Here is a 17761-nt window from a genome sequence, read left to right as displayed (position 1 = left end):
CAATGTTTTTAACATCATAAATTCTGTAATATTTGTTGAAAAGCTTCTGTTAACGACATTAATATAATTGAGATCATTAACGATAACTTAAAGAAAAAATCGTAAAATACCATTAACAAAATGAAGTTTCATTGTTTTCCTCTAAAACTAATACTGGCTACCTGAGATTTTATTTTAAAAACATTTGGAACTAACTATTACTAAACGGCTTGAAAAAGTTGGACTGTGCCCAGTCCTAGTTAGCAAGCCCTAACGGATTCAGAGCTCACAGTAAGATCAAATATCCAATAAATTCTACCTCATATGAGGTAGAAGAAAAATAAGAGTAGATAACAAAGTTTTAACATTTTATTGCAATTTATTTCCACAATTTTTGGGGAACCATTGAAGATGGAAAATGGAAAGCTTTCAATATTTATTTAGACCATAATTTCCTTTGATTGAACATGGTATGCCTGGTTTACATTATTTTCATTTGCAGTTTCTATACAGAAGGGACAATTCTTGTTGAAGAAACCATGTTAAAATTTACAGAACTAGAACATTTTTCAAGCAAAAATACCAAACAATATAATCATTTACATTTTTATAAAATTCAAATTGTAAATCCAGCAGCACATTTTTAATATGGGCCACTTAAAATTAAGATATTAGGTACTTTCCCAAAGAATTTTCCCAAGTGGCAACTTCCCAACTATGCAATTTCCCAAGAAGTAACTTCCTAGCAGCAGCACTTGGCCCCCATTTCTGCAGCATGTGGCGCCTTAGAGTGGCTAAACTAACCTTTGGGAAGTTCCTGTTTGGGAAATTGCACACTTGGGAAGTTGCTACTGGGGAAATTGTTACTTGGGAAGTTGTCCTTGAGAAAATGGGTTTGGTAAAGTACCTAACACCAAAATTAAAACTACAGTCCCTTCAAATAATTTTTTAATGTCAGTTAATGTGTTATACAAACTTTTTTCTTTGTATCTTATTTATCTATTTGTTTGCTTAAAGTTCAGTGTTGTGTTCATTTTTATTTGAATAGAAGATGCAATTAGTTCTAGGACATTATACGACACACATATAAACTCTTTCTACTATTATTCTTACTTCAATTATCTTATAGCCCAAAATATGAGCTGACAAAGTATTTTATCACTTTCAAGAAAATTCATTAAAAATATATTTTGGACAGTGTTCATTCACTTACAAGTAAATGCAACAGAACTTGATCGATCCCCTGAATTTTGTTTGTTATTTCTTGTTGGATGGAACCAATTTCTACCAACACCATCTAAAATCCATACTTCTCCTGAGTCATCACCATCTATCATCAGTTGACCATTCACAACATGAAGATTAGTATCACTAGATTTTGCCCCTATTGAAGGACCACACCAGGGTTTCCAGATTTAGTATCTCAGAGGTTCTATCAGCAGTTTTCTTCTTACTTTTCCTTCTTCCATCTACTAAAAGAATAACAGATATTAACAGTTTTTAGTGCCCAGTGCCTTTAACTTTCAAGATATTATGATTTTACTACAAATCTGGAATCAGCTTTAACAGACAGTTTTTTAAACCAATTTTGGCATTATTTGAACAATTTAAATTGTTTGACTTTTTAAAGATTAAACTATGACATGCTTTTAGAATGTCAACTTGGGAAATTTTAACATAGGAAAATAAATTTAGACCACTGTGTCACAAGTGCTGTTTAAAATTGTAAAAATGACTTTTTCAAAGTACCAAAAAATACATTTTTGTTACTTGTAAGTGGCCATGAATATGATTTACACAAATGATTTTAGACAATAAGAAGACCTTGACAAGAAAAAAAAGTATCACACTCCCCTGTGCCAAGAGGGAGGTTAAAAGAATGGCTGAAAGTACTAGTAAAGAAACCCCACTGTTGGTTTTCAGTAAATCCAAATAAACTAGAGAGAGGGTGCCTGTGCTAGAGATGTCAACGATAGTGTAACGTAAAGTAAATTGTACGTTTTTGTACGTTACGTTACATTAATGTGTAACGTTTGGATATATTATATATAACGTGAACGTTAAACGTTAACGTTATAGGAGCTCATACCTAACGTTAACGTTAAACGTTAACGTTAGAGGAATATGCCCCCAACGTTAGCGTTTTGTGGAAACGTAACGTTATTTTTCTAATATCTACAACTTTTTTGACCATAACGTAAAGAAATGTTTTGTTTCCAAAGGGAGCTTGAAAGTCTAACGTTTGAAAAATGAATTGTGAATTGATTGAATATCGTAACGAAAGGATTTCTATTTCAAAGTTCAACTTATAAAAAGTGTAACGTTGTAAAACTGTAACGTAAGGTCTCTGAAAATATTTACCTTGCATGAAAGTGGAACGTTAAAAAATTGTGGTTATATTACATAAACTTTAACGCAACGTTGGGAAAGTTTTATAAAACATCAAATGCAAAAGCGTAACGGAGCTTACTGTTTTTTTCAAAACATTTACTAAAGCTTAACATTGTATAAGGTATTCAAGTGCAGAAAATTCATTACGTAACGTTACTCTATACCATAAAATTTCATAATGTGCAACGTAACGTTTCAAACGTTAATACTTTTGATGAACACTATCTTAACGAAAGCTAAAATCTAGAAAAATCAAAACGTTGACATCTCTAGCCTGTGCAATATTTGTTTTTAAAGAATAGCTTACCTACACCTTCAGTGACATCCCCTCCTGCAACATAAACTTCACCTTTAAACATTGCACAACCAAACTTTTTCCTGAACGATCTTATTATGGCCTTATACATGCATTGCATTACTTGTCTGTAAAGGGGCTTCATGATTTTTAAGGTGTTTCTAAGAAATATTTTGCCAGTAATAAAAGATGTTTTCAAGGTTCATTATCACTGAAATAAACCTTTATGCGTATAATTTGAAAAATACATTGTTTGTTTTTTTCAGTTACAAAAATTTTAATATTGTTAATTTCCAAATCATTATTTTAAACTGTCTGTTTTTCAATAATAACAGAAAAATGACAATGTAAACATCACAATTGTAACCTTTTCCTTATTTCATAATGATTTGTAATAAAGTTAATAATTTAACAACCTTGTATATTTCATGTTAGGGATTTGTTTTCCAGTGAAACCATCATTGATATCAAAGTGAATAACAGAAGAGATAATATCATTACTTCTGGAGGAAAATATGTTTTCGCCTCCAATGAACAATATTTCTGTGTCACTGAAATATATTATTTGTTTTTAAATGAGATTCCACCAATGTTATGAAGGTTTCTAAGCTATGCTAGAAAAAAGTTAATCTTTATATATAATTTAGTTTTTGGTTTGTTTGTTTGTTTGCATTCAATAAAAAAAAAACTGTTGTACCAATCAGGCCCAATTTTTTGTGTGACCCAAAAGAAGGTCATGGGATGGTTAAAATTTAAACAAAAAATTGCTTTGTAAAAATTGAATTTTTTTTTAATCTACAAATGTTTTATGATTTAATAAGAGATAATGCCACAGATAAAGCAACACTTGAAAGATCTGACACCATTATAATTGTAGTCATGATATGATATGAATAAAAAAGAATTAGATTAATTAACAAAACAAAGTGCAAAATAAAAAAAGAAATACATTGCAATATTAGTCACCATTTTCTTATCTACATTTAGGGATGGATCGTTTTCATTTTTTTTTAAACGATCATTTCATTAAGAAAACAACAAAAACGAAACATTCATTTCATAAACTATCATTTTTAAAAAAATCATTTTTAAAACGATTGTTTTTTTACTAAGTTCATGGTTTCATTAACGATCGTTAACGATGACCTTTGTTAATGATTGTTAATGATCGTTAACGACCTTCGTTTACAATTGTTAACGATGACCCTTTGTTAAAGATGGTTAACAAAGACCTTTCAGGATACATTGTGTTTCTATCGTATATAGTTGAATTCCTACTGTTGAAGCATAATGAGATGCAATTATCTGGTGCTATATCAATTGGACTAATGGTCAAATGGACTAACTCTCAATTTTACTTAAGTCAGCTGTTCACTTACTGAATTTGTGTTGTGTTTTAGCCTATAGTATATAAGTTTTAACTTGGCTTATTATCATTTAGAAAAAAAAATGAAGGGTGTGAAAGGAAATTTCGATATCCTGTTCAGCAAGACAAACCCTGTATTTTTAGAAAGTCAAATATTATTTAGATAGCTTTTTTTAAAGACTTATCTGTTCAAAATAATTGACATCATTTGCATAAAGGCAATAACTCATTTAAACAGCTTTAATTTATAATGTTTAAAAATAAATTATTAACTATTTGTTTGATTAAATTTGATAATGTTAGACTTTTCTGTGTATGAGGATTGAATTAATGATCAATAATAACCTAATTTGAAGAAATTAAAAGCATGTTAAATGCTTTTTTATTCCCGATATGGTGTTGTAATAAAAGGAATTTAACATTAGTTCAGATTGCCAGTAGTTCAATTGATATAGCATCTCCGACATTGAATGGATTAAATGTCGTCCTCTATCTCACAACATCTTGCTACGAGGAATTTGCTATATCCACAGCAAGCTAGGTGAGAGGAAACCGACCTGAAGGGTATTGGTACTTATTATTGAGTTTACAAACATGATATGTAAGACGACATTTCAAAATCTGAATAACAGACGACATATGTGAGACATTCATAATCTTCTTCAGAAAAGAAAAGTCCAAAACTAGTATTTATTTTTTTATGCTTTTTTTCAAAGAGGATTGTTAATGATTGTTTTTGAAAAAAAACAATCCTGTAAAAAATTATCGCTTATCATTTTTATAAAAACAATTGTTTACAAAAAACGACTGTGTTTCGATCAAAAGCATGAAGGTTGTTTTCAAACACGATAATTTTTTTCCAAAAATGAAATTTTTTTGAAAAAGATTGAAAAACATTTTTTTTCAAACACGATTAACAACCCTATTATTTACATTATATCTCTTGTATTCATCTGAAGATTGAAAAATTGTAGCTTTACTGTCTGTAAAACTTGCATGGTAATAAGCATCACATATAAAGTAAATGTTTTTCATTTCAAGATGTTTACTTTAATGCAATCATATGACCATCAGAAATTGAATAAAGCTCTTTATATTAAATTTGGATAATATGCTGAAATTTTTCAAAACAGGTTTAATGAACATGATAAACTATTGTTTTTGTTATGAAGTACAAGTAGTAAAGGGACTTGGTAAGTGCTGAAACCTCTTATGGCTGCTAAATGCTAGTGTACTGTACAATACAATTTCTTTTCATAATAGTTTATGGATTTTAAAACATTGTAATCTTGGCACTGATAAGCAATTAATTAATTATTGATATTATACTTTTTAATTTGATTTACCTTATAGAAACAGCACAGTGAGAACCAATCGGGCGAGGTAGTTTGTTCGTAAGATTTTTCCAGCTATTTCCATCAAAAAGTTCAATTGAATCAAGTGGTATCATACCCCTTCAAAATTTGTCCCTGTTCAAACATTAACTATTACATCAAACAATCATAAATAACTTTGGTCATTTGTTCATTTTTTTGTATGTTGTTTAATAACTCATGAACAAATGTTCCATTTTGGAGCAAAAAGATCTTCAAAATGAATTAACAAAACACCATTTTGTAAAAAAGACATAAAAACACCATTATAAGGTAAAATTATTAAAAAATTATGGGCATTTTGAAATAGGCAAACAAGTTATATAGAATTACAATTTGAACTAAAAAATTCTAAGAAAAATGAAAACAGACAATTTAAAAGTAATGAAACAAATTACAGAATTAGCCTACGTGGATTAAGTAATAATACGAATTTAATACGCAAAACTATATTTACACCTAAATAAACAAATACAAATGAACAATTATAATGCTTTGAATGAGTTGAGATGGGAGTTGACACTTGAGGGAATATATCTTCCGCCAATCTCGGCGTAAGTATTTAGATCTAACCATCTCCTTACAAGCCATATTTGGCTGTATCAGCTGTAGAGCTTATCTTTCACTCTTCTAACTGGCTTGGTTCTTATCTCGATCCCTAACCATTTTCAGAGCTTGGCTTGGGTTTTTAAATCTGCCAAATAACAACTAACTCCAGGTTGGGGCTGGTCCAAATCCGACATTGAATGCTCCATTTACAAATACAAACAAACGTACAGGGGGCCAGAAATTGCTTTCTGGCTTAGTTTACAGTAAAGTGTCCAATTTTCTGCTAACATTTGTTTCAAAAGAAATTTTAATTACCAAGAAAAGAACAACCGGAAATCAGACTTCTGAGAAGGAACATTTTTTCCAGCAGAAAAAAAAGTTTTTCCAGAATATCCAGAAATTGGAAATATTTTGACAGAAAATTTCCTGGAATTTCCATCTTCTAACAAAAATTTTAATTTAATTTTTCTAAATTCAAGCTGAATTCAGTAGTAAAAAATGTTGACAGTTTTGATTATCAAATTTGTTTCAAATTGTTTTTGAAAAAGTTTAAAAATTGTAATGTCATGCTTCAGCCTATATACTAATATAATATAGACAACATTTTAGTGAAGCTTTGCTTACTTTCCAGCTTGTTTGTAAGCAAAGGGAAGCTGATACTCTAAAGGGGAAATATTTGTTTTGTTTATAAGATATCATTCTTTTAAGTCATAAAATGGTATAACTTTAAATGTGTAATGAAACATGAAGACATTCAGGTTTATTTATTAGTATCTATTCTTCGAGATATTTAACCCTGATATAACACAGCTGGATAAAGTATGCAGTAAACACTTTAATAACATGTGTACTGCATGTGTACTTCATATTGGTTGTGCTTAAATTCTGGGTATATACCTCACACAATTTATTTAAGAACATAAACAGTTACTCTTTAATGTTTCAGTACACATAAAGCCAATCAATTTTATGTCATAAAAAAATATTATTTTTATAGAAAGATTATTTGCTTTGTTAACACAGCTTCCCATTGTCTACATGCAAGCTGGAGAGAAAGCAAAGCTGCACTATAATGTCATCTGTAATATATTGCTAAATAGACTTCCCACTGTAGTATAACTTTTCTAACACAAAATAAATTAAATCAAATTGTAGCTTTAACTGCAGGTTTTAGCCTTATAAGCTATGGTTCGGACTTAATATCCAAAGAAATAATATATTGTTGATGTCATGAGTGTACAAAAAATTTATCATCCATGGATCATGAATAAACATAGCTTACTCCATTTGGAAAGTTTCTGCGTGAAACATTCTACTGGAAATCCCATTGGCAAAAGAGTTTCTGGCACCTTTTCGGCCAGCAAAAATATAAATAAATATTTTTGCCTGAATTTTTGGTGGATAATCTATTTTAAAGTAATCTTGAGAAAAAATTTGAAATAACTGGATTCTAATATTGATTTCCTCACCATGATTTACCAGATTCTTTAGTTGTTTTAAGAGGAATCCCTCTAGAATTGAATCCACCAGCAGCAATGATACTATCCCCCAAAGTCGTCATTGAAAATCCTGCCCTTTCAGTATTCATACTAGGGGCCTTCTCCCAGTGCCCTCTAACATTCTTTTGGCAGTCTTTCAAAGCTCTAAACATTTATTTCAAATTTAGAATAGTTTGTTGTTACTTTGTCTAACCCTACTCCTACTCTCCTACCGAAAGACTGAACTCAAAATTGGTCATAAAAAGTTTGTATTTACAATTTCTGGGATTTTTACATGTGTAGACCATATAAACTGTTGAAAAAACTCAAACTTTTTCTTTGGAAACCATGGGATTGTTCCGGAGTGAAAGACAAGAGTTATGACAAACATTTTCCAAACACAGAATATGTTGTGCAGTCTACATACACACCCAGAGTTACTAAATCTTTAAATTATATTGAAATAATAATATTTCTTACGGTGTTATATAACCTCTGAGTCCTCCACAAGAATATATGTCACCATTCATAATAGCAGATCCTAAATCCTTTGTTATTTTGTAATTGTGTAATCACTTATTACCAATTTATTACCAAGCCAACTATTCAATGCCAAATCAATGGTGCTGGTTTCTTGAAGATGCAAAACAATTGGATTTTTAAATGGATAAATGAAAATTCACAGATGATAAATATTAATAATTGAAAGATATCTAAATATTTATTTTTCCACTGCATTTTTAATAAAATAAAAGAAAATTTAAGGATTATAGTCTGATTGAAGGGTTAGGTAAATGAATGCAATGAATTAATAATTACAGAAAAGTGATTGCTTCCAATATGTCATAACAAATGTGTCAAGCTTGCCCTCAATTTCAGGCATTGATGAACGAAATAGCAAAAAAGGTATCTACATATAAAAACACTTGATTCTTAGTCTTGCAGGTTTTAATGATGAATTTGACTGGTTATTAATTATATATGTTTTGAAATTAATGCAAAAATAATCTCTCAATCTTTTACTTGAGAGGACATGAATAGATATATTCAAAAATAAATTCTTTTACCTGTTTGCCAATAAAAATCTGAAAAAAAGATGTGATGGATTAAAATAAACAATATAATTATTTTGAAATTAATCTATTTAATATGCTCTTATTATTTTATAGATGATAGAATTAAAACAGGTTTTTTTGTTTATTTTTTTTCTGAATTTTAAGAACTTAATTTGATCGAATCTCAATCTTTTATAAATGCTGAAGTTTAGAATTTACAATTTTGCCAAAGTGATTTATTGTCTTCATCTAAAGGTATTATTTTGTTAGCTTTCTGGTCAATCTTTTCCCTTAAAATGTCAGCGTAATGTTAATTTTTTTCGTGACAATTTTTACTGAAAGACTCCACTTTTCTCAGCATGATTCTATTAATCAATTTTGATTTTCAATTAGTTTAAGCTACCAATCAAGCTGGTTTTCCTTTAGGGGTCCCAGAAAACATGACAGTATATAGCAAGAAGACTTGATGGTAGTCTTTGACCTTTGAAATAATTTGTTCTGCACTTATTTGCATAAACCTTAATTTAGAAATATATTTGTAGAGTCAGAATTCACAAAGAAACTCTATTCCTGGCATTTCTAAAATATGGTCATTTTGTGCTCTTAATATTGTCGGAAGCATTCGAGGAATTTTGTTCAGAATTGCATAAATTGAAAAATGAACTAAAATCTGCATAAAAAAAAACAGGCCACAATTTGAAAATAATTTTGTTGATGAAGAAATGCTGCATCAACTTCAAAGCTTTAAGACCATCATAAAATCATTTTTCTACTGTCAAATATTGTAGGACACCCTGTACCTTCATTTTCATAATCTGCAGGTAACTGATCAAAATTACTGTTATTGCAAGGTGGAAATGTGACTGCTGGTCCAGAATCTGTAATACCATGTGATTTACAATGTTTAACACTGCATTCCTGCTGGGGAGAGCCACCCCCTCCCACAGCATAAATGTTAAAATGATTTTTGACATTTTTGAATATTTGAAAAATATTAAACATGGAAATATTTGAAATTTATTGCACAATATGGAATTTAGTTTTTCTATACAAGTTGGGTGTTACCTCTCTTTTTCTTTGAATCTTTTGAAAAGCCCCCAATGTAAAGGATGGTTGGCTTTCTGAAATATACTAAATTTTTTAAGTTTTAGAGTCACACAATTATTTCATTAACTAAATAGTTTTATAAACCTGCAGCTGGGTGGTACTCCTGTAGCATTACAATCTATCTAAAATAAAAGATCATTTTAGGAGATTTCTTCAAATTTTTGGCATCAGTTACCACAAAGTTAGATAAGTTATTTCTATTTTTATCTTGTGTAGAATAAGGTTTTCATTTATTAGCGTGAGTGTGCAGGGAGACGAGAAAAGGAGAAAATTGAGAGAGAAACCCTTACTAGACTGATTTAAACTATAATNCGTGAGTGGTCAGGGAGACGAGAAATAGAGAAAATTGAGAGAGAAACCCTTACTAGACTAATTTAAACTATAATTTAATGAATATTTTGTCGTAAAGTTCTAGTAGAGGGAAGAAAAGGACGCATTGTAACCAGAAATTTATAACGGATTTAAAATCGTTTACTTGAGAAAGAAAGCGATTATTTGTCAGTGATTTTTAATCTTTGGAAAAACAATGTTTAAAGTCGCAGATTAAAAATCGTTTATTTCGTGAAATAACGGATTAATTGTCCGTGCGTACAGTTCGTCAGAGAAACTTCAGATTAATAATCCGTTATTTCGCCAAGTTACAGATTTTTAATCCGTAAGTTAGTGATTAAAAATCCTTTAATTTTCAGACTTTTAATACGTTATTAAGCGACCGTCTGTTCTGAGTCGCTTTCTTTTAAAAGAAAGCGATTTTTAATCGTTTTCTTCACCAAGATAAGGATACAGTGTATACTATGCATAAATAGAGATTACTTCCGCAATAGATAATTAAAAACAAATTTATTCTAAATAAATTAACTAAAAAGTAAAAAAATAAAGGTTTGCAGGACTTGAAAAAGCAAGGTTGTAATGTGTACTATGTATGTATGTAATGTGATTTACATAACGTATTTTGCTTAATTCTTTTAAATTAGAGAAAATAATGCTTTCGGGCATTCGATATTTTTTCTAATAGTGTATTAAGCAATCGTTTTAAGAGTTTACAGTGTATTTAGTAAACGTTTTAAGGTTTAACAATGTATTTATAAAGATTTTAAGGTTTAAGAGTGTATTTAATAAAGATTTTAAGGTTTAACAGTATATTTAGCAAAAGTTTAAAGGTTTAACAAGGTATTTAGTAAAGATGTTAAGGTTTAACAGTGTATTTAGTAAAGATTTTAAGGTTTAATAGTGTATTTAGTAAAGATTTTAAGGTTTAACAGTGTATTTAGTAAAAGCTTAAAGGTTTAACAAAGTATTTAGTAAAAGTCTACAAGGTTTCCAAATTTTCGAAAAAAATCTTCCATAATCCAAAAGCTTCGAGACTTTTGCAAACATATTCGTGATAAAGAGATTCCCGATTTTCGCACCCAATATAACTCGAAAATTTTCGGAAAAGTGTTTGGTTTAGCTACTCCACCTGCCATAGACGATCAACGAGGTTTCTTGTCAATTACGCTATTCTTTAATATTTTATTAGACGGTAGACGGTAGACGGTAGACGGTAGACGGTAGACAGTATACAGTAGCAGAGAAAATAATATTTTACATTTAGAAAGAATCGATATTATATATTTCAAATTTGTTTACCTGACTAATTCATGAGCTGCAGAAAACCGGTTTAAGCATAAACAAATGTCTGATTCTATTTGTTTAATGTAGTCCACTGTAATCAACAAGAAAACCATGTAAAAATTGGCATATTAACATATATAGTGTTCCCCATAAAGAATGAGATTTTTCTAACGACCTGAGGGTTAAATTTGGTCACTAACACCCCCTCTAAATAAAAATGTTCAAGTTTATGGTTTTCTGTTCCCTATAGCTTCAATGGTAGCATTTTCTCCATGTAGGAGGGTTTCACACCCTGCTCTGATGGAGACCAAATAATCACCAGGGAAAAATACACTACTCTGGAATTTTGATCTTTGTTAGCAGAAATATAAAATATTGAACAGAAAGTATTTTTGAAATTGCAAACATTTTGTAAAAAAGAATGTTAAGAATATGAAATAAATATTTACAGCTGTTGATTATTCCCCCCCCCCCCCCCTCCTCCTCCCATAGGTTTACTAGAATGAGATTCAGAAAACACTGGATATAGCCAGGATGATGACTTATTAAGACTTGATGTATGACTTTAAAAAGTCCAATGAAAATGAGACACAGTGGTTGTGCTAGCTGTGTAAACAGATCCATTTCACTCAATAAGTTGATTTTAAAACTGCTGCTAAACTGTTTGCGTTGTAACAAGATCAATTACAACTAATTATTACTTTTATGACGAATAATAACGGCCACTCTTTTCCTATATTTTTGATTAGGCCGAGATCAATGAGATATTCTTAAATTTGTCCCTTCTGAAAATTATTTTTTTAAATTGTGATTTTTCTGTCAACGTTGATTGCCAGTTAAGCTGTAGGGATACTGAAAGCAATTTAATTAATTAAGCATTTTTCTTGAGAGTGAAATATACATACTTCTAGATCTTATACAAAGGATTAAAGCCTATCATTCAATATAAGGTTATTTGAAATTACGTCCTTATAGAGTCCCTTTAAACTGTTTGTAAAAGATAATATTTCCTTGGAATATCCATCTCTTGGCTCAACTAGGATCAGGAACGTCTCAAAGGAACGGAATCTTCGGAAACTCAAACGGAACTCTCCATTCCTGATTTTCCGATTATAGATTTTAGTTGATCAATCAAACCAATCAAATCAATCAAATCAATCAAATCAATCAAATCAATCAAATCAATCAAATCAATCAAATCAATCAAATTAATCAAATCAATCAAATCAATCAAATAAATAAAATCAATCAAATCAATCAAATTAATCCTTCTTTGATAATAAACTAATTTTCCTGCGTTTTATTTCAACTTCCCGAGATTCAAGTTCAAGCAAAACAATATCTGAAAAATAAAAAAAATATTTTATTTTTTAATTCACCCGGATTTTGTTAAAAAAATGAGGTCACCTGGCAGAACAGCTTCAGAATATTGAAGTAAAGGTCTCAGGACTACTCCATACTCCTCTCCAGGAAAACTGAAAATAAAAGTTTTTTGACGAATTTGTGACTTCGTAGCTTCTCTAGTTTTGATTTTGTTGACAAGTATGAGAATAGGGAGGGAAGCAACCTCCCCCACACAACTTCCAAGCCGCATTTTATCTAATTGCGGCAGTGTGCGCCCCCCTAGGACTCCTGAACCTCCCCCAAACAGTCTTCCTGGAATGATCTTCCATTTATATCGTCAATTTCTACTTAAAACGGGACTAATTCGACTATTTAAGCAAATGTAATCCATCTATAGTATCCTTAACATTTGCATAATATTTTTTTTTACAATCAAAGATCAGGGAGAAAATAGCTTTTGATTATAGATTTTTATTCTCAACAAACCTTGGATTGGCTGCCGACTTTTTATGAATAATTTTACAAATATGTAAACAGATAAGTTGATTCTAAAAAACACTGCCCTTATTAAATTTTTCTTTCTATAGTTAGATATTTAAAGAAAACAAAACTCTGTTATAACCTTATGATGTTAAAACTGTAGCCGCCTTTTATTATACAAGTGCTATAGATTTGAAATAAAACTAAATCGCATTTTCATTAACTAGAGCGTTGCCCAAATTTCCTTTTATTGTTGTTTATTGCATTATTTTGCATGTTAAATGAACTAATATTAAGACTTCGATTTTTCGTCTGCAAACAGATATGAAGCTGTAAGGGAACTGCAATCAGAGCCGCAGCAGAAGAACACCTGACAGACCACAGATGCAAATATATACGGGAGGGAGGGGGGCGGGGGAAGGGTGAACTGAAATGGGATATGAAACCAAATCTACAAAGTTTTGGTTTTCCAGCCCAAACTTTGATTGTAAAAAAGAAATAAAAGTATTATGAAAATGTTAAGGATACTATAGATGCATTACTGTGCTAAAATAATCCGTTTTAAGTAGAAATTGACGATTATAAACGGAAGCCCTATGGGAACGAGCATTGCGAAAATAGGTAAAATGAGGTTCGGAGGCTGTGTGGGGGAGGTTGCTGGTTGCCTTCCCTCCCTCATGAGAACAGCTAATTTGATTGACTAATATAAATTAAAAACTTAAAAATTACTCCCGAAAGCTCTTTAAAGACAGGATCGTTTTTGTTTAATTTGAAAACGGAATGTATCATCAAAAACTAAAAGTGAAAGCTAACGAAAATTAGTTAACACCAGATTAAATAAAAACTTTTATTGATTCAATATTATAATTAATCAATTTTTCAAGGGAATTTAAAAACATTATAATTTTTTCAATCTGTAGCTTAAATAATTATTAAGCACGAAAAGTAAAGAAGTTTTTGGGGACTCTTTTGCCAGGCGTTTTTAGCTATGCAGTGATAATCATAAAACTTTGAAATTGAAAGACGACTTTTAGAATCGCAAATTATAACTTTAATTCTCCAATGAGCATGACACACAGCAAGTGGGCAGTGTAATCAGACCCATTAAACAAATTTATGTTTTATAATAAGTGTCTAATAAAACTATTTGCTTTGTAACAACATAGCAAATATACTTAAATATTGATACTACATGATAACCAGAAACTCTGGAATAGGAAGACGATTTTTAAACTTAAATTATGACTTTAGATAGTCCAATGAGAACGGGAAACAGAAATTGTTCAGACCCATTTCACTTGATTTGTGATTTAATAAGTGTCTAGTAAAAATATTTGCGTTAAATACACATTGCTATAAAGTCGTCTTCCTATTTCGGAGTTTTCTGGTTATGATTGTATATCGTCCTCTTATTCCATTGTTTTCAGGTTATCCCTTTATGAAAAAAAAATTAACCGAGTTAGGTTAAAATCCTTTAAGTCGTCTTGGTACTATCATGTTTCGTGGAACGCCCTGTACAGGGTGTCCCAATAAACATGGGAATTCAGTGACGAATTGGATATCGTCTTTTTAAATAATTCTTTGATTTAGTATAGTGATACCTACTGAAAAAGCTGTAATCTGTAAGAGTTTCGTCTGCTATGTTCACATTTTTTTTGTTTATGTTTTGACTACATACGGTTGTACTTAGTAAAACAAGAAAATTACAGTATACAAACAGAGTAAACTTGTCCGTCTTCACTGTTCATCTTGCGGAGACATTATAGACACATCTTTGCAGTCTTTTGCCCTTTTCATAAAATAAACTCTAGCAGACATAATAATATAATGGCTTTTGAAATTAGGTATTACAATGCTAATTCATAACAAAGACGATATCGAATTCGTAACTGAATTCCCATGTTTTTTGGTACACCCTGCAGTATCATGGAAGACAATTTTAAGTTTCATTTTTTGAGGCCATACTTGTGTGAATTTTTTATGTATGAGAAATAGAAAAATGTACCTCAAGCTCTGTTGAGCAGTTAACGAATCTTTTTCAGCACGTTGGGGGTTTTCTCTGAACAACATTAATCAAAGGGATAGTCCGGCCGCGATATTAAAGCAAACTTACAAATAAAGATTTATACTTCATAAATAGAGTTTCTTTTCTGTTAAAATCTATTTGTTTATTTTGGAAATTGCAAGACGACTTTTTTTCATTAAATGATTTATGGCTTTTTTTTACTTTTATAAATAAAGGACCAATTAAAAGGATTGACACCCCTACAGTCCTCATATGTAATTCATCTTTGGGGAAATTCAATTTAGTAATAAATATATATGGACGTTGACATGACCCCCTCTGTTTATAAACAAATCAAAAATGCCACCAATTTTTTTTTGTCAAACTGAGTTTTGCTGTTTGATTGATTGCTCAAAATTTACTTTATCATCATTCTTAAAATAAACAAAAATATAAGGAAAATCTGTTCAAACATATAATCATATTGTTTTTGTCAGATTGGAGGAAAAATACAAAATATAAGGAAAATCTGTTCAAACATATAATCATATTGTTTTTGTCAGATTGGAGGAAAAATACAAAATATAAGGAAAATATGTTCAAACATATCATTCATATTGTTTTTGTCAGATTTGAGGAAAAATACAAAATATAAGGAAAATCTGTTTAAACATATGTATATTCATATTGTTTTTGTCAGATTGGAGGAAAAATACAAAATATAAGGAAAATCTGTTCAAACATATAATCATGTTGTTTTTGGTCAGTTTTGAGGAAAAATATAAAATATAAGAAAAATCTGTTCAAACATATATTCATATTGTTTTTGTCAGATTGGAGGAAAAATACAAAATATAAGGAAAATCTGTTCAAACATATAATCATATTGTTTTTGTCAGTTTTGAGGAAAAATACAAAATATAAGGAAAATCTGTTCAAACATATAATCATATTGTTTTTGTCAGTTTTGAGGAAAAATACAAAATATAAGGAAAATCTGTTCAAACATATGTATATTCATATTGTTTTTGTCAGATTGGAGGAAAGATACAAAATGTAAGGAAAATCTGTTCTAACATATAATTCATATTGTTTTTGTCAGTTTTGAGGAAAAATACAAAATGTAAGGAAAATCTGTTCAAACATATAATTCATATTGTTTTTGTCAGTTTTGAGGAAAAATACAAAATATAAGGAAAATCTGTTCAAACATATGAACATATAATTCATATTGTTTTTGTCAGTTTTGAGGAAAAATACAAAATGTAAGGAAAATCTGTTCAAACATATAATTCATATTGTTTTTGTCAGGTAAACGGTTTATTCTCGTTTAGTTACGTACCTTCCATAATCTACATAATACTCGTTCAATTTGGTATTTTTCAGCAACAACAGAGAGTCGTCATCATTCTAAACATAATAAAAAGTGTAAAATTATAATGTCGTCTTCATTCTAAACATTATAAAAAGTGTGTTGAGTCAGAGTGAGAGAAAAACAATGATTTAGTATAGAGGAAAAAATAAAACTATTTTAGCTACTTTTTCAATGTTTTGAATTGATACGCGCTAAACTTGAAGTCTCGTCATTTGTGAGTAACCCTATACAAAAATCCAAACATTTTATAATGATTAATTCAGATTCGACAATTTGAAATGTCGTCTTCTTAAAGTTTTTTTCCGTAAAAAATTATTTATTTATTATAATAAGATATCAATAAGAATTTCTAATGGTTATCAATAACAATTTTCACTCGGCTGCAATTTTATAATTCTTAACATAGACAGGGTGTCCCAATAAACATGATAATTTGGTGACCATTATGAAATAATTCTCTCTAAATCGTTTTTTATTTAGTCATGGTGCGTATATTGCAGTGAATCCTAAATATATGAATACATGGACCGTCATACGTTTTTTGATAATTATAAAGAAACTTCTTTTATTTCTAATTCAAGGTAAATTAATAGCCCTGAAATAAGAATGCAATTAATAAATCAATATTAAACTCATTTTTCCGCGGCATTTCATCTTAAATATGTAATACAACCTTATAAAAAACTCTTGCTATGTATTCATCTCAGAATATATATATATTCTGAGGTATTCATATATATCTGGGATTCACTGTAGGAAAGTTTAAATCTGTGGGATGTTTTGTATGCTAGTAAAGTCTAAAATGTGTTTGTTTATGTTTTGATTGAAGTTTATGTGTATCAGTGAGAACCAGAAAACTGTGAGATAGGACAACCAAATAACAATATTCAATTCACGCACTTCTGCCCCTTTAGTAAAAGTAAATTGAACCTTTATGAAGCATAAAGTCTGTCCGCGTCAACCTTATTGCAACGGCTAGTACTGTCCACAGAGCTAGGTACAGTACAAACTGGGACCGGAAATGTTGACCCGGCTCGGAAATTCAAATGTTCTACGGCTGCCCGTGAATTAAGTGTATTTGATGGTATTATAAAGCAAATAGTTTGCATTAATTAATTAAATTCCTTATTAAGTAAAATGAATCTGTTTACACGGTGTCTCATGTTCATTGGACTATTTGAAATAATAACATGAATCGTCTTTCTATTCCAGATTTTTCTGGTTCTCGTACTGCAGATTACTGATAAAATTCTGTATACAAATAAGGAATAACATTTTTCCCTCTTTCCCGGATAGAATCTTAGAGTCTGAAACCTAGTCTTAGACGCCGGGCCGACCTCCTCAGACCCT

The 17761-nt window shown here is 30.1% G+C and overlaps 2 protein-coding genes across 2 annotated transcripts; both read right to left on the bottom strand.

The window, feature by feature from the left end:
* Positions 1-368: 368 nt before the first annotated feature.
* On the bottom strand, positions 369-9893 carry LOC111716991 (kelch-like protein 3). Its single transcript, XM_023492506.1, has 10 exons — positions 9678-9893; positions 9552-9607; positions 9287-9364; positions 8499-8516; positions 7912-7979; positions 7423-7596; positions 5378-5485; positions 3082-3216; positions 2678-2748; positions 369-1451 (listed from the first exon to the last, which is right to left on the bottom strand). Exons 1-10 carry the CDS (start codon positions 9703-9705, stop codon positions 1351-1353), a joined length of 837 nt encoding a protein of 278 aa, XP_023348274.1. The 5' UTR covers positions 9706-9893; the 3' UTR covers positions 369-1350.
* Positions 9894-11218: 1325 nt separating this feature from the next.
* LOC111716992 (uncharacterized) lies at positions 11219-16446 on the bottom strand (the record flags this gene model as incomplete). The annotated part of the gene is made up of 7 exons (XM_023492507.1): positions 11219-11298; positions 11452-11545; positions 12218-12305; positions 12501-12549; positions 12615-12682; positions 15037-15090; positions 16379-16446. Coding segments are annotated over 7 exons (501 nt in total), but the record flags the coding sequence as incomplete, so codon positions are not given.
* Positions 16447-17761: the final 1315 nt, after the last annotated feature.

Source organism: Eurytemora carolleeae, unplaced genomic scaffold (genome assembly GCF_000591075.1).
Source record: "Eurytemora carolleeae unplaced genomic scaffold, Eaff_2.0 scaffold2294, whole genome shotgun sequence".
Taxonomy (NCBI): domain Eukaryota; kingdom Metazoa; phylum Arthropoda; class Copepoda; order Calanoida; family Temoridae; genus Eurytemora; species Eurytemora carolleeae.
Note: the sequence above shows the minus strand (reverse complement) of the source record. Positions and strands in the feature narration are given on the sequence as shown.